General features: G+C 43.7%; 1 protein-coding gene across 1 annotated transcript in view; it reads left to right on the top strand.

Annotated features, from left to right (window-relative positions):
• Nucleotides 1–15,255, top strand: part of KIF14 (kinesin family member 14) — a 2,369,812-nt gene that overhangs the window by 809,085 nt on the left and 1,545,472 nt on the right. Inside the window, exon 11 of the mRNA XM_044086046.1 lies at nucleotides 10,118–10,290. Within this exon, the coding sequence (XP_043941981.1) occupies nucleotides 10,118–10,290 (173 nt within the window). The remainder of the gene's footprint in view (nucleotides 1–10,117; nucleotides 10,291–15,255) is intronic.

Here is a 15,255-nt window from a genome sequence, read left to right as displayed (position 1 = left end):
CCTCATGTGCCTATGTATGTACTGTTTAGGAAATGTTCATCTACAAGAGAACTGTACTATTTGTCATGCTTTCTCTACCAGGACACTTACAGAACATAAGAACAAGCTCATTCTTAAGGGCCTTTTGAAAAGCGACTTTGTCAAAAACAGAAGTCAGTTCTTCATCATCATAATCATCTTTTTACTCTAGGAAATGTCCTTCTTTGGTTCCAAGTGTTTTGGAACCTTCTACGAAGGCCTCAAAGCACCTTTTGGTGCCGATGAGTTCCACAGCACTGAAAGGCAAAGAACAAACGACACCGACAATAATTTCAGAACCAACTTTAGCTTCCTCGGCACCAACAGAAAAGCTCCAGGTACTCTACTTCAGTCGATCCTTTTAAGGATACACCTCCCAGCCTCTTTGTCGATGTCAGACCCCATCAACAGCATCGGTTTGGTCCACTAACAGTCTCTCTGAGGCCTACATCATGAGACTGGTGGATCAGTTCCTCATGGCGAAGGGGTTGTCTTTGGTTCCTAACCAAGCTGGCATCGAAACCAGTCCTACTACGACACCACCTGTTTCTCCTCCAACTCCTATTGAGACATTGGAGCCCTCATTTCTGACTTTCCTGGCATTGACTGTCTCGGTTCTGGTAACAACTTTGTCTCCAGTACCAAGACCTGCCTTGAGTTCCTCCGTCCTTTCGGCGACAGAGACCTCCCAGGTTGAGACTCCTTAGTCGGGTCCAAGATGCATGGATCAACTTCTTTAACTTTGGAGCCATCTATGAACAGTGGTGCTTTGGCCTTTGTAGGATTGACTCAGGCTTCTGTTTTGGGGGTCACCTCGTTGGTACAGGGTGGAACCTTAGTTCTGAAGGAGTCTGTTTTGGTTCTGGGTTCCCATCCCTCTACGTGGGGGTGGGGGGGATGCTGCTTCTGGATCATGAAGAAGGCTTTGTCCAATGGGGACTCTCAGTCTCTGGAATCCCTGTTAGGACAGATCTCCACATCCCCTCGTCCGGAGATCCCATTGGTTTCATTCCCGGGACAGAGGGCAGAAAAGCCCCAGGAAAACCCACCTTGGTGGTTTCCTCTTCGGATACTTCCCTGGAGCATTCTTCCAAAGAAGTACCTGCGAAGAAAAAGTGCAAGAGGAAGTACTTAGTCTCCCCAGAGGAGTCTTCATTGAGGATACTGATTTTGCTGAATGGGATGGTTCCCCCAGGTTACCCCCGATGATGTTTCCTTTGGGGACATCCTGGAAATCCTAAAACTGAGGGGTGGCTGGTCTTCCTCCAGCCTTCTTCTGAGGAGTCAGTATACCTGCAGGCTTTTTGTGCCCAACCCTCTACTTCTTGGCTCTTTCTGGCCCATGATGATCTCATTAAACTGATCGCTCAGCGGGCATGGAGGATCCCCAACTCTTTTGAACCAATCCCCAAAAGACCTGATCAGATCCTTTCAGCCACTAAAGATGAGCAACACTGGTCTAAAGGCATATCCGTTGATGCCATTGTGATAGCGGTAGCCACAAAGTAGGAACTTGCTGAGGAAAGTCCAACTATCCATCCTCCTAACAAGGAGCCTAGGACTATGGATAGGTTTGGGAAGCGTGTTTATGCTTCAGCGACCTTTGCTTTCAGGTCCTTGAATTACATAGCACATTTCATGAAGTTGCAGAGAGATCTGACCAAAGATTTCTTGGATACCCTCTCAGGAGCAGTAGCTGAAGAGGTACGAATCAGTTACTTCGCAGCTCGCAACCCTTGAAGTGATTTTTAACTCGTCCATGTGGCTGATTGCCTATGCAGCTGAAGGGACGACAAGAGTGACGGGTTCAGGCATAGCCATTAGAAGACATTCCTGGATACGCTTGTGTGATTTTGTGGAGCCATTTATAGCATCATCTGTCAACGCTCTGACGGATCATCCCTTTTTGTCCCCAAAGTTAAAGACACTCTCACCAGATGTGAAAAAGATGGGAAGCCTCTCTCTGCCATTGATGTATGTTTCTCCACTCTGCAGAGACCTTACTGTAGGAACCAGAGAAGTGGGAGACTATGGTTTAAAAAAATCCCAAGGGTCTTTCTAGGATTCAATTGACAAAGACTTTGGCAAAGGGGGATGTAATGGAAAATGCCGCCCTAGAGGCAGAAGTGGCCTGCAGAACCAGGAGTCCAGAGATTCTTTTTCTGGCACTTCCTATCAGCATCACTGATTGTAGGCCCGATTTCCGTCCTCTGGGAGGCAGTCGGGGACAACTATCCTTGCACCAGCCCGCCTGGCAACTTACAACTTCAGACAGATGAATGCAGGGAATAATATCCAGAGGTTACAAAAATCCCACTATCTATACATCCAAAACCCCAAAAAAGACTCCCGGATGTTCCTCTCAGTCACAGGGAAGCAGCAGTTATAGAAATTCGAAGACTGCTCGACAACAGAGTCATCCAAAAAGTCCCACCAGACCAAATAGGATCCAGGTCTTACTCAAGGTTTTTTTTAGTGCCCCAAAAAAACAGGAGACTGGAGACCCATCTTGGATCTCAGCCAGTTTAACAAGGCAGTTCAGCAAACCAAATTACAGATGGTCTTGGTACAGTTGATACTGTCATTCTCGGAAAAAGATGATTGGATGTTTTCTGTAGACCTCCAGGACGCGTATTAACACACAAAAATGGAAAAACACTCCAGGAGGTTTCTGCACTTCTGGCTCAGAGCCAGTCATTTCCAGTTCAGAGCACTGTCTTTTGGACTCATTTCAGCCTCCAGGGTGTTCACCAAATGCATGTCATTGGTTGCAGCTCATGTCAGACTGCAAGGATTTCGAGTTTTTCCATACCTCGACGACTGGCTCTTCACTGCTACCATCAGACGTCAGTTAGTACAGGCAAGAGATTACACTCTGCATCTCTGTGCATCTGTAGACATTACAATAAATTAAGAAAAGTCAAATTTACAGCCTTCTCAACGATTGGAATTCATTGGGGCCCGGTGAGACACTGTTACAAGGATTGGCTCACTTCCATTAGAAAGACTACAAAGGATCAGATCTCAGGTCAGCCAAATTATCCAAAGCAGAAGGGTTACAGCCAGATTAGTTTTACAAGCATTAGGCTCGATGGCAGTCTCAATCACTCTTTGTCACCTTAGCAAGATATCACATGCGACTCTTACAATGGTTACTTGTGTCCCAGTGGTCTCTGATGCATCAACCAGTTTCTTACCTAATCGTAATTACCAGTCGCTGAAAACAGGATCTTTTGTGGTGGCTCCATTCCAATGAAATTCTTTCGGGCTGACCATTCATTCTTCCACATCCCCGAGCCGTAGTGACTATGGATGCTTCCTAGATATGGGGGCGGCATTATCTAGGAAGGGCAGTCCAAGGCACGTGGTCCCAACTAGAGGCCAACTTGAATAGGTGTGTACTAGGCTAATGACCCTGGAGCCTTTACAAGCCTAGCCCATAGGATTAGCGTGGCATCATGCCACCTGACCTTAGTTCCCAGTGCCTCTGTCGAGTAAAGCCACTGGAGTGATCCCTGGGGTGAATTTTCTATTTCCCATCCACTCATCAAGATTTCTTTTGAAGATGGCCAGTGAGGTGCTCTGCTTGACATGTATGGGAATCTGTTCCATAGCATGGGCAGTCTCTGGGTTATGACCCTGTCCCTCCAGCATGTTCTGTTGATTGTGGTAATGAGGTTGAGGTCTCTGGAGCGTATGGTGAGGAGTGATTGGTATTTCCTTAGATGTAGCATTTCTAACAGAGCTGGGTCAGACATGGCTTTGTAAGTCAAACAGAGATCGCCTCTAAGTAGACGATATGAGACAGAGAATAGTTGAAGTTTTTTTAGTCTGTCCATATAGGACAAGTGCTTAAGGCCTAGGATCCTATTTGTGAGGAACTTTTGCGGCCTCTCCAGTTATTGCAGGTGTCAAAAGGGGAATTGTACTCGGTGATTGGCCAAATGAGGGAAGAGTATAGGGAAACAATGACCTCTTTCTTCCTGGATGCAAAACCTTTAATAATGAGATGTGCCACATAGAAGGACTTTCTGACCACAATGGCAATGTGGTGGTCAAAAGAGAGGTTGCTGTCAGCCTGTATTCCCAGATCTCTTATAATGCCTTCTGTGTTCAATGGATTACCATCAATGTGGTAATTCATGAGAACTGTTTTTTTTTCCCAAAGGGGATGACGACATTTTTTTAGCATTGAGCTCAAGGCCGTGGTTCTGACACCAGTCACTGGTCTCAGTGAGGCCTTTCTGTAGGATGTCAGCATCACTCAGGGAGTTAATAATAGCTCCCAACTTGCAATAATTTGCGAACTTTGTCAGCCAGAGTCCCTTTGTGTTGGGTTGAACTTCAGAAGTAGATACAAAACAGGAGAGGACCCAGGACCGAACCCTGTGGGACTCCAGTCGTGACTGGTCAGCAGTCTGACTTGGAGTCAGCCACTTGCACACTGTGGGTTCTACCTGTGGGACAGTTTCTGTGATTCCTGAATGGGGAATGGTATCAAAGGCCTTGGCCAAATCAAGGTAGGCTGTATGAACCACCTTGCCTTCATCCACAGCTCTGGTGACTGACTCAAAGAAGTTGACCAAGTTGAGTAGGCATGATCTACCCTTCACAAAACCAAACTGTGTGGGATCCAGAGTTTGGAGATTCCCTATATCCTTGTTTATTAGGTCCATGATGATGCATTCCATAGCTTTGCATATTGGACTCCTCATGTTAATGAGGCGATAGTTCCCAGGATCTGTAGTCACTCCTCCTTTGTGGAGAGGGATGACTGTAGCAGTGCTCCATTCGGTAAGGACAAAGCCTGAGGTGAGGCTTTGATTGAACAGGGCACACAGAGAGGTGCCAGTTCACTCTGTAGTTCATGTAGAACACAGCCAGGGATATTGTCAGGTCTCATATGAGTGGTAGTCTTGGCTTTGGACAGTGGTGTTTTAACCTGTGCAGCAGTAATACTGGTGCCTGGCAGTCTACTGGTATTGTGACTGGCCCTTGGGGGCGGAGAGGGGTAAAGTTGGCACTGAATCTGTCGGCCAGTATATTGGCAATATCTGTTGGCTTGGTGTAGGAGGTACCATTGTGCAGTAGCTCAGAGAAAATCTGGGTATTGCTGTGGAGACTCTCTACATAACTATAGAAGGCCTTGTGGTTGTCTTTACTATCTGCTGCAGTCCTGTTTTCATAGCTAGCTTTAGAGGATTTGATGAGGGCTCTGAACTTTTTGTTGAGGCTGATAAGGGAGTTTTCCAGTCTTGGGACTTCACCTTATTCCGCATCAGTTTCCTCCTTCTGTTGTAGAGTTTGTTTATGGCAGGGGACCACCAAATTGGCTTCCTTTTTTTGGAGGAGAGCATCTTGGTTCTATTGGGTATGGTGAGATCCATGCATTTGTGTACGTGTTCATACAGTGCATTGGTGTATGATTCGGCGGTCATGCAACTGATCTCCATTTGCATGGCTGCCGTGAAGTTAGCTGCCTCTGTTTTTAGGAGCCCAAAGTTAGCTTTGGAGAAGTTTTTCATGGTGGTTACCTTTGCGGGGGGGGGGGGGGGGGCTATTCTAGAGATGAGGGCAGTGCAGTTAGCGCTGCAAGCATTCCAGGATGCCCTTCCTCTGGGAACAGTAGCAATTTAAACAGACAACATGTCGGTAATTTGGTATATTAACAAGTAAGGGGGAATCAAATCTTACCCATTGTGTCAAGAAGCCCTCAGAGTTTAGCAGTGGGTGAGTTCTACCAACCTCTGTCTCACAGCAATGCACATTCCGGGGAGCTCCATCGTGATAGCGGACAAGCTGAGCAGAACCATTCTCATGCCTCATGAGTGGTCTCTCAATCCTGTGGTGGCAAAACAGATTTTTTGTTGCTGGGGCCAACCTTGCTACAATCTTTTTACTTCACTTCTGAACAAGTGCAGCAGTTATTTTGCCTTAATCCCCCCTCTGGGGGAGTCACCCATAGACGCTGTTCTCCACGCCTTTCCCCTGACTTCTTTGATATTCCCAGTTTTTAAAGAAAGCCAAGAGGTTCGATAATCCTCATTGCCCCTTTTGGCCTCTACAAGTTTGGTTTCCCTTTCCCTGACTCCTTTAATATCCCAGTTTCTAAATAAAGCCAAAAGGTCAAAGAATTCGATAATCCTCCTTGCCTGTTTTGACCTCTACAAGTTTGGTTTCTTTTCCTTTGGCCTCATCTTTTTCAGAAACCATGGATACTGGACCCAGCACAAGAATCTGCTGTCTCATCCCAAGGGCACGGTTCATCCAAACCTCCACCATCTCAAGCTCACGGAGTGGCTTCTCCAATTCCCATGATTGCCAGGCATCCTTCCCTTTCCTGTCCTTTCCGTCAAATCATTGTGACCCATCACAAACCGTCATCTAGGAAACAGTATCAAAGTAAATGGGAAAAATGTGCAAGTTGGGCCCTTATAAACGAACTCAATCCTTACACGATGCCTGTTCATAAAGTGCTTGACTTTTTAACTAACCTTAATCAATGTGGTTCTTCTACTTAAACAATTACAGTACCTCTAGCGACAATCCCGAACTTCCATATCGGCTTTGATGGGTCATCCCTTATGTCACACAAACTTTGTAAAGCCTTTTTAAAGGGAGCCCTGATGCTAAGACCCCCATTTAAAGAACCCACCCCTTTCTGGGATCTAACCCTAGTTCTTCAGTGCCTTACTTTGTCTCTTTTTGAGCCATCAGCTATTTGTGACTTAAAGTTTCTGACTTGGAAAACTTTATTTTTAGTGGCTATCACTTCTGCCAGAAGTGTATCTGAAATTCAGGCCTTATCCTGCAAAACACCCTACATAATATTTCTTAAAGACAGGGACTTCCTTAGGACTAATCCATCCTTTTTACCGAAAGTAGTCTCAGACTCTAATATCAATCAGATACTTCAGCTACTGGCCTTTTTCCCTAATTTTTCCAGTAAAGGAGAATACTCCCTTCATTTATTAGACGTCCATAGACAACTGTTTTATCTTCACAGAAAAAAAAGATTTCAGAAAATCTAACAAATTGTTTTTTATCTTTTCCTGTCTTTCTTTAGGTAATCCAGTTTCAAAGGTTACCTTGACGAAATGGCTTAGAGACTGTATCACATTTATTTGTCAGTCGAAAGGGCTTCACCTTTCACGCCCAGTAAAAGGCCCATTCAACTAGAGCAGTGGAAACTTCTGCAGTTTTTCATGCCAGAGCCTCTTTAGATGACATTTGTGCAGCAGCCAATAGGGCTTCTCTTCATAGCTTTATCACTCAGTGCAAACTAGATCAGGTCTCTAGAGGGTGTGCATCATTCAGTTCGATGGTGCTCAGTAGTATTCTTCCATGAGACCTCCCAAGAATTAGGTAGCTGACGTCCCTGTTCCACAGTAAAGGACTGAGTGAAGATTGGCAACATCAGATAAAGAAGTTATGTCTTACCATAACATTCCATCTGTGTTGTCGATTTTCGCTAATCCTTGACATCCCAGCTTGAGACTCTTAGTGGATTGAATTCCCTCAGAACTGGCTTCATATTAGGGATGCGTATCTGGTCTCTTCTTCCTATTTGCTATTTGTCTGCCACTAATTTAGGCAAACCCGATCTGAGCTAATTTTGAGAGGAGCACTATGAGTAAAAGCCTAGCTCGAGAGTTTGGAAGGTGCAAGCTAAAATTAACGGCCAAGTCGGTTCCGAGGCTCGGAACTGAGCCCACAGTCAAGGATTAGTGAAGATCAACAGCACAGATGGAACATTATTTATTTATTTATATTTATTTATTTGCAGTTTGTTAACTGGGAAGGTTCATTGAGCCGAAATGAGCCCATTTTCAATGGAGGCCTGAGGAGAAAAGCTCCATGTAAATTAACAAATATAACACAGTTTAAAAATATTATAGACAAACTGACTTAGAAAGTAGTAACAAAGCATTTGTGGAATGGTAAGACATACTTTTATCTTCTACTATCAGGCTGCAGCCTGCCTATTGGAAGTTGTTTTTATTGAAGACCATTCCACCAGTGGTATAACCACTTTGTTTCAGAAATGTCTGCTGTGCCTTAACCATTTGATTTTCATTTTTCATCTTCACTGGACATGACTGCTTGGATTATGACTCAAGGAGATGGTCCTCCTTTGATACCGCAGTGTACTTGGATTATTTTTTTTAGCTTTTTTGTCCACTAACATTTTGCTCCTTACTTGCATGGAAGTTTTTACTACTTGGGGCTCTAGCCAGTTCATGGATCTACAGAGGACAGACCCAAAAGGTAGGGAGAAATAAATGTGCTCCTACCATATAAATGAATCTATGAGAGGACTATATTCATTGGGTCACAAATATCCTTTTGCTGTTCCCCCATGATTGATTATTTATTAGATGCTGTTGGAGTTATCATTAAGTTGGGCATGTACATATTTGTAATATTCTTGTAAACAGTAAATGTCTGTGATTGGGGGTGAACTTAGAGGGTGTTGTAAGGGGCTAGGTGCACTTTGCTGGTGTGGTGCATGATGATACAGTGTGCGCCCATACCTTTCAAGCTCTTAGAGCAAGAAATCTGGCCAAAGCATTACATAAAAGTGGGACAAAGGCCCAAAAATAGGGACAGTGTTTAAATATTTCTCTTACAAATTAGAAAGTTGATAGGATAACAGGTTTTGCATTAGCATGAACTTTTTTTTGAAGGGAATGAAGCCTGAAACTCAAATGTCTGTCATAGGATCATAGGAAGTTACTTGGCTATTGGCCCTGAGGCCCTTACAAGCCTAGCCAAGAATTTAGCTCATGTTCCAACAAGTCAGCACCCTATGGCACTGTCCAGCAGGGACACAAGTGGAATCTCAGGGATGTATTTTCTGTTCCCATCCAATTATCTAGGTTGCGCTTAAGTTATTTTGTAACTTCAGTTTTAAATGGTTTGACACTAGTTTGTCAGAAAAACACAATTTTATGAAAAATGGACCACAAATATGAGGGAAAAATCTGGACATTCTGTGAAAATCTGTACAGCTGAGAGTTATGTGTGCACCATTCTAGAGTAACTGCAATCTGAACCTGAGAGCCTCAAAGGGAAAAAATACACTACTGAAGCAGAAGTGACGATAAACCCAGTGTAAATCTGCAAATATGGTGAAAGCAGATCTGCTGTTTCAGAAGTCTAGTAGCTTCCTTACAGTAACAGAGTACTATGGTCACTGGAAAACTGGGATTCATGTTGACAAAATTGATAAACTATGGATTATCAGGGCATTGCTTTCAAACCAGTGAAAGCCTTAAGCAAGCTGCTGGCAGTTTGATCACACACACTGATTGAAATAACATACAGATCCTGATAAGGTGTTACCAGATCTAAAATTAAAACAAAACAAAACAAAAAAACAAAATGAAAACTTCATTACCCCAGTGTGAGTGGGGGTCATGCAATGCTCCTGATCCCCCTCAGCCTCTTACTCATATGTAATAGTTATTTATTTATTATTATTTATTTTACATTTGTTTACCGGGCTAGTCTAGCTGGATACATGTCCATTTTCAGTAGAGGCCCGGGGAGAAAAGCTCTAAGAAGAAGGTACAGATAACATAATAGATGCTAAGACAGTAAAAATTACTATAGGCTTTACATATATTTGAAATAGAGATAAAAATAAAACAATTGGCTATACATGTAGTTGAAATAGAGAATAAAAATACAACAATTGGCTTTACACACTATATAAAACAGGCACAGAACTTAAGTAAATAATCTCACATGCTTCAATTGCAATTGTCGCCCTAGAGGGAAACACTGCTACCGAAGTTAAATTGAAGTATTTCAAAGTGTTACAGAAGTATTTTGATGCTTTAAAGCCACTTGAAACACACACGAGACTTAGGAATATGATCCATTTAAATGCTCGTTGAAACAGCACTGTGTTACAAGAAGGGTAGATTTCTGGTCATTTTCTGGCTTGGTGAGGGCTGGCAAATTTTGTTTAACTGAAGCCTTCTCTCTCAGTGATTTTTTTTTTTTTTTTTTTACTGTCTTTCTAAAATTTGTTCTTTTATGTGTATGTGACTAAACTTTGTTGATTAGTGATAGCACTGTTAATAAATTTCAGGTTGCTGAAGGAGAGTCTTGGTGGTAACTCTAAGACAGCAATGATTGCCACAGTTAGTCCAGCTGGAAGCAGTGTTGAAGAGACACTAAGTACCCTCCGCTATGCCAGGCAAGCTCGCAAGATTATCAATACAGCCAAAGTCAATGAAGACACCAATTCCAAGATAATCAGAGGTCAGTGCTATTTGTTGCTGCACTTTGGTTTAATATTTTGGAACAGTGGTCAGTAAAATTGTTGTGTAATCATAAGGGCAGACTGCTAATGCAGTAATCCCAAATGCCTGTACTGCTACATTTATGGCTAGCAATCTGCTAGAGATGCAATGTCTCCAAGGTATGTAGTAATCTCCGATACTTCAGTCTTTAGAATATTTTCTTGCATAAGGTAATATTTTGAGAGGTGGATATATTTGCAGCTGCTTTTTATCTGTGATCATTATGTTTGGTAAAGCTGTATCCTGCTGCTGCTTAAGGTTTCAGAATGTATGACAGTATCTTAATCTCTCTTTATGAAGTTAAATTTCTTTTTACTAACCTCAGACTGTGAATTGTTACCTTCTGTAGATCCTTAAAATGTATGTTAGGCAAATAACCTGGTATAGCATAAATTCATAAATACTCCAAGGCCACTGAGTTTCATGACCATTCTCACTTTACCAGTATCCTCTTACAGGCAGCACCTCTTTTTTCCTGGACATCCATACCAGTCAATCCTGAAGTAAATTTATAGATACCCATCCATTCATCTAGTGTATGTTTAAAGGAAGCTAGTGAGTTACACTGCTTACCATGCAGTGAAAGTTTATTACAAAGGTTTGAGTGGCATTGAGTTATAAACCTGTCCCTTCATTGTATTTTTTAATCTGTTGGTGAAGATTTAAGTCTCTGGTTCTAGTATTGGTGATATCAGACTTGTGCAGAAACAGGAGGTTCAGGACAGTCAGGTCTCTAATAGTGCAGTAGACGAGAAAGGGATCTCCTGTCAAAAGTCTGTAAGACACTGAATAAAAGGCTAGAGCTTACAGACACTCTTGGTAGCTTAGGGAATTTAGTGAGCTGTATCCCAAAGGAGGCATTTAATCAAGAATTGACATAACCATTGCTTAGTATAAGGGACTGCGTGCACTCTGTTTGTTTTTGCTGAGTCACATTATTAGAGTGGTAGACCTTAATCTTGAAAGAAATTTTGTCCTTCAGCAAAGAAAAGGAAGCAGAGCTTGTTCAGCCCTACCCACTTTAGTTCAGTACTGAATCTGTGTTCTGAATCATTTAATTGTATTTGAGTCAAACTATACACACATGCACACACATGTGCGCACCCACGCAAAAAAACCTTTTGCTTAGGAAATATTTTTGATATTGTAAACATGAAAGTAAAATCTATGTATTTTTTACCCCACCCATGGAGGACCATAGCTCCTTTACCTACACCCAATTGGCTCACTTACTCTAGAGCAGAGGGAGTTGAGAATCTCCAAGCATATTTCGTTCCTGCCTGGGAATCCTCCATCTGTCTAACGTACAGAGCCATGTCCAACCCAGAATTGTTGAACATGCTCCATCTTAGCAAAACCAAATCTACTCGAGCTACACACTCTAGGGATATAAACCTCAACACAACAATGAATAGAACATGCTGGAGGGATAGATTCCCTTCGCAGAGACTTCCCTTATTATGGAACAGGGTCCCGATCTACATAAGACAGAGCCCCTCACTATCACTCTTCAAGAGGAACCCTGATGAGTAGATGGATAACAGAAAGTTCACACCGGGGATCACACCAACAGCACTACTAGATAGGGGCCAAGGGTACTAGCTGCTAGTGCAAGGGTCTAGGGAACTACTAAAGGGGCGGTGAATACCGCACAACGTGGCTGGGCTAATATATGCCTTCGGGCAGATAGCCTAGTACCAGCCTATGAACCTATCAGCAGTTCATCCACTCCACTACAAGCGTTTGGTAATAGGGAGCAGACCAGCTTGCTGGGCCTGGAGGGGGTGACTGTCATCTCTCCTGTCAAAGCACTCCCTTCCCTGTGGAATCTCATTTGAGGTCCATTATAGCTGCCCTCTGAGAGGGTGTGCCACCTCATGCTGCATTCCTCTCCGCTTACTCTATGACTCGCACAGCTACTTGGGGGAGCATGTTTTGCTTCCACTGACTGTCACTCATGGTGAGGCAGAGCCACCAACCTCCCTCCAGAAGATGCAAGTCAGCAATGGCTGCTCCCCCTCATCCTGCTCTGCCAGCTCCTCCAGGTACTTGAGCCATTATTCCAATTCAGGTGACATGCATCATAGTCAGGCTTTATCCTTCCTTGCTATAGAGCTGCCATGAAAGGGAATATTAGCTCTAGTCTGGGACTTGAAACTGTAACTGAGACTGGTCCTTCACCCGCAAGTCCTAGAAAACTTTATTGATTGCAAAAAGTGAAAGTAATATACATAATCATAATTCTGTGTTGAGAGTTACTGTGAGTAAAAGGAATAAAACCCCACACAACAAATGACAAAGTGGATGTTCTTCATGTTTCACTGTTGCAGTCCTCACATATGGGTTATCCAGCTCCTTGTAGCCCACAGTCGGCCCGAATACCAGAGTCCTTGTTAAATGACGTCGGCTGCCGCCGGTTATAAAACTGATGTCAGTACGTCAGGTATAAAGGGAGGCCGCCGACGCCATTTCCCCAGTCTTTCTTGCTGTGGAGCCCGAAGCAGATGCAATTCACACTAGTGCCGGTCGGCCGTTTACCTTCTTTTCGCTTTCCAACTACCAAATTGAAGACGCCTTCAGATAAGTACCCCGTTGGGGATCCTGTTTTCTTGATTTAACGAATGTCAGTTAAAGTTAATAACTGTCTTGCCTGTGGAAAACAGATTCCGCACTGTGATTTCCATTCCTATTGTATAAATTTTTTGGGCCTTGAGCAGGACGTCCCTAACTGCGATCTCTGTGCTTCCTTTAACCCGTGTACCATATGCCGGCGAGCTAAGATTTTGTATAAGCATTTTGGAGTCTGGCCTAAGTTTGCCGGTATGGCATCTTCTGGTCTCCCGACTTCAGATATACCTATGAAACGCAAAGACAAGGACCGCGACAGGCCTAGGTTTAAATCTACTGATGATGCACCGGTGAAATTGGTTGTCAGCACAGCAGTGGTCAGTGAGGTGCTTTTGCAGCTCCTGCAATCCGCAGATTTTCAGCCGCAAACCTCTGTCGAGACCTTTATGGAGTCCTTCATGTCGTAGGCTGCTATTTCATCTTCAGACCCTCCACCTCTCACCTCCTCAAATGGGTCCAGAGCCGCTTTGCAGGCACCGGCTTTTGGTGGTGCTTCTTTTCGACATGAGACCAGAACCAGACTGACTACCTTAATTCAGACTTCTGCAGTTGCTAGGCCTCCCGAGTCCCTCCAGAGTGCTAGTAAACCTTCCAGCCGCAAACATACTCACAAGCAGGCATCGGCCTCCTCTCCTGTACCTCAGTCCCAGTTGGCAAAGATGGCTGGTGATCTTCTTTCCCTGATTAGGGGCTCTCACCCCCCCCCCCCTTCAAAGAGGGCTAGGGAATTATCTCCTGATGTTTTATCTGTCTCAGATTCTGAGATTTCCAGTATGTCTGCTGGTGAAGAAGGAAATTCTCAACCTTTTTCTGGCTTTGAGGATTCTGATGTTGAGGACTCTATCCCTTCTGCCTCCCCTCCAGAAGATTTTTCCTTGGGGGATACTTTGAATACTCTTAGAGAGCATTTTAAATGGGAATGTCAGGATTTACCATAGTCTAAGAAAAGAATCAGGGAATTTCTAGATTTGCCACAGCATAAGCCTCTGGCTATACCTCCAGTTTTGGAAGTTGTGGATAATGTTTTCTTGGAAAATTCTTTACCTCCTAATTCTTTTCCTCCTGCCCCCAGAAAACCAAATAGTTATTACAGGGTTCCTGAATCTCATCAATTCTTTTTAAAAAACCCTTCTGCTAATCCAGAAATCATTTCTCAAGGCCCTAAGGGTGTTAAGGCTACTATTGCTAAAAACTCTCTGCCTTCTGATAAGGAATCTAGGGCCTTAGGTGGGATAAAAATGTCTATACCTCTGCAACTCTTGCCATTAGATCTGTGACGTGTCTTTTTCACATGCTTACGTATCAGCAGCACACTTTGGAGGCTGTTAAGGCTAAACTTGGAGATATTCCTTCCATGATGGAGAACAAAGATTTACAAGATGTTCATGAATTCTGCCACTTTAGTTAATAAGCATTCACTTCATTGTGGTTTTGACACTTTGGAGGCTTCCTGCAGAGCAGCAGCCACTGGATCCATAATCAGAAGGCATGCTTGGCTCAGGGAGAAGCCTCTTTGTGAACCAGTTAAATCTAAATTGCTGGATGTTCCTTTGCACAAAGACAGTCTTTTTGGTAATAAGGCTGAGGTGGTACTAAAGAAATTGGAGGATAAGGCAAAAATCTATGGAAGCTGTAAAGGATTTCCTTCAGGTTCAGCCTCCTCAGTTTAGTAGGTATTATCCTTCCAAGAACTGGTCTTTCCCTGATCCTGGCAAGCAGGGTCGCTGTAGGCCTAGGGGTTTTAGATCTTCGAGAGGCCAGGCTTCAGCCCCTCAAAGGACTAAACAGTGGCATTCTTCTTCTACTAAATCTGGGAGTTCTAAGCCAGCTTCCCAAAGCAAACATTCTCAATGATGCCGGCCATCTTGTGCCTACCTCTGCGGACCCTGGGTTTCCTTTGGGGGGAAGGTTGGCCAGGTTCGCAGAGGTATGGTCTACCATCACAGACAACAAATGGGTGCTCAGTATAGTAAACCAGGGTTACAAGTTTTACTTTCACACCTTCCCTGTTTTACAAGGATACCCAGACATACCCAGAACTCTCAGGGCAGAGATACAAACTCAAATTTCTTCTCTACTGACTATGGGGGCTATAGAGCCAGTTCCTGCAAATCAGGCAGGCCTAGGTTTTTATTCAAGGCTTTTTCTGGTACCCAAGAAAGGGGGCACCTGGCACCCTATTCTGGATCTGTCCATTCTAAACACTTTTCTGGTGATTCCCAAATTCAAGATGCTCACTTTTCAACAATTGCTTCCAATGCTGGGCAACGATTCATGGCTGGTAACGTTGGATCTC

Source organism: Protopterus annectens, chromosome 10.part0 (genome assembly GCF_019279795.1).
Source record: "Protopterus annectens isolate FY-2018-M chromosome 10.part0, PAN1.0, whole genome shotgun sequence".
NCBI lineage: Eukaryota > Metazoa > Chordata > Ceratodontiformes > Protopteridae > Protopterus > Protopterus annectens.
The sequence above is the reverse complement of the archived record's forward strand: the minus strand, read 5'-3'. Positions and strand labels throughout refer to the sequence as shown.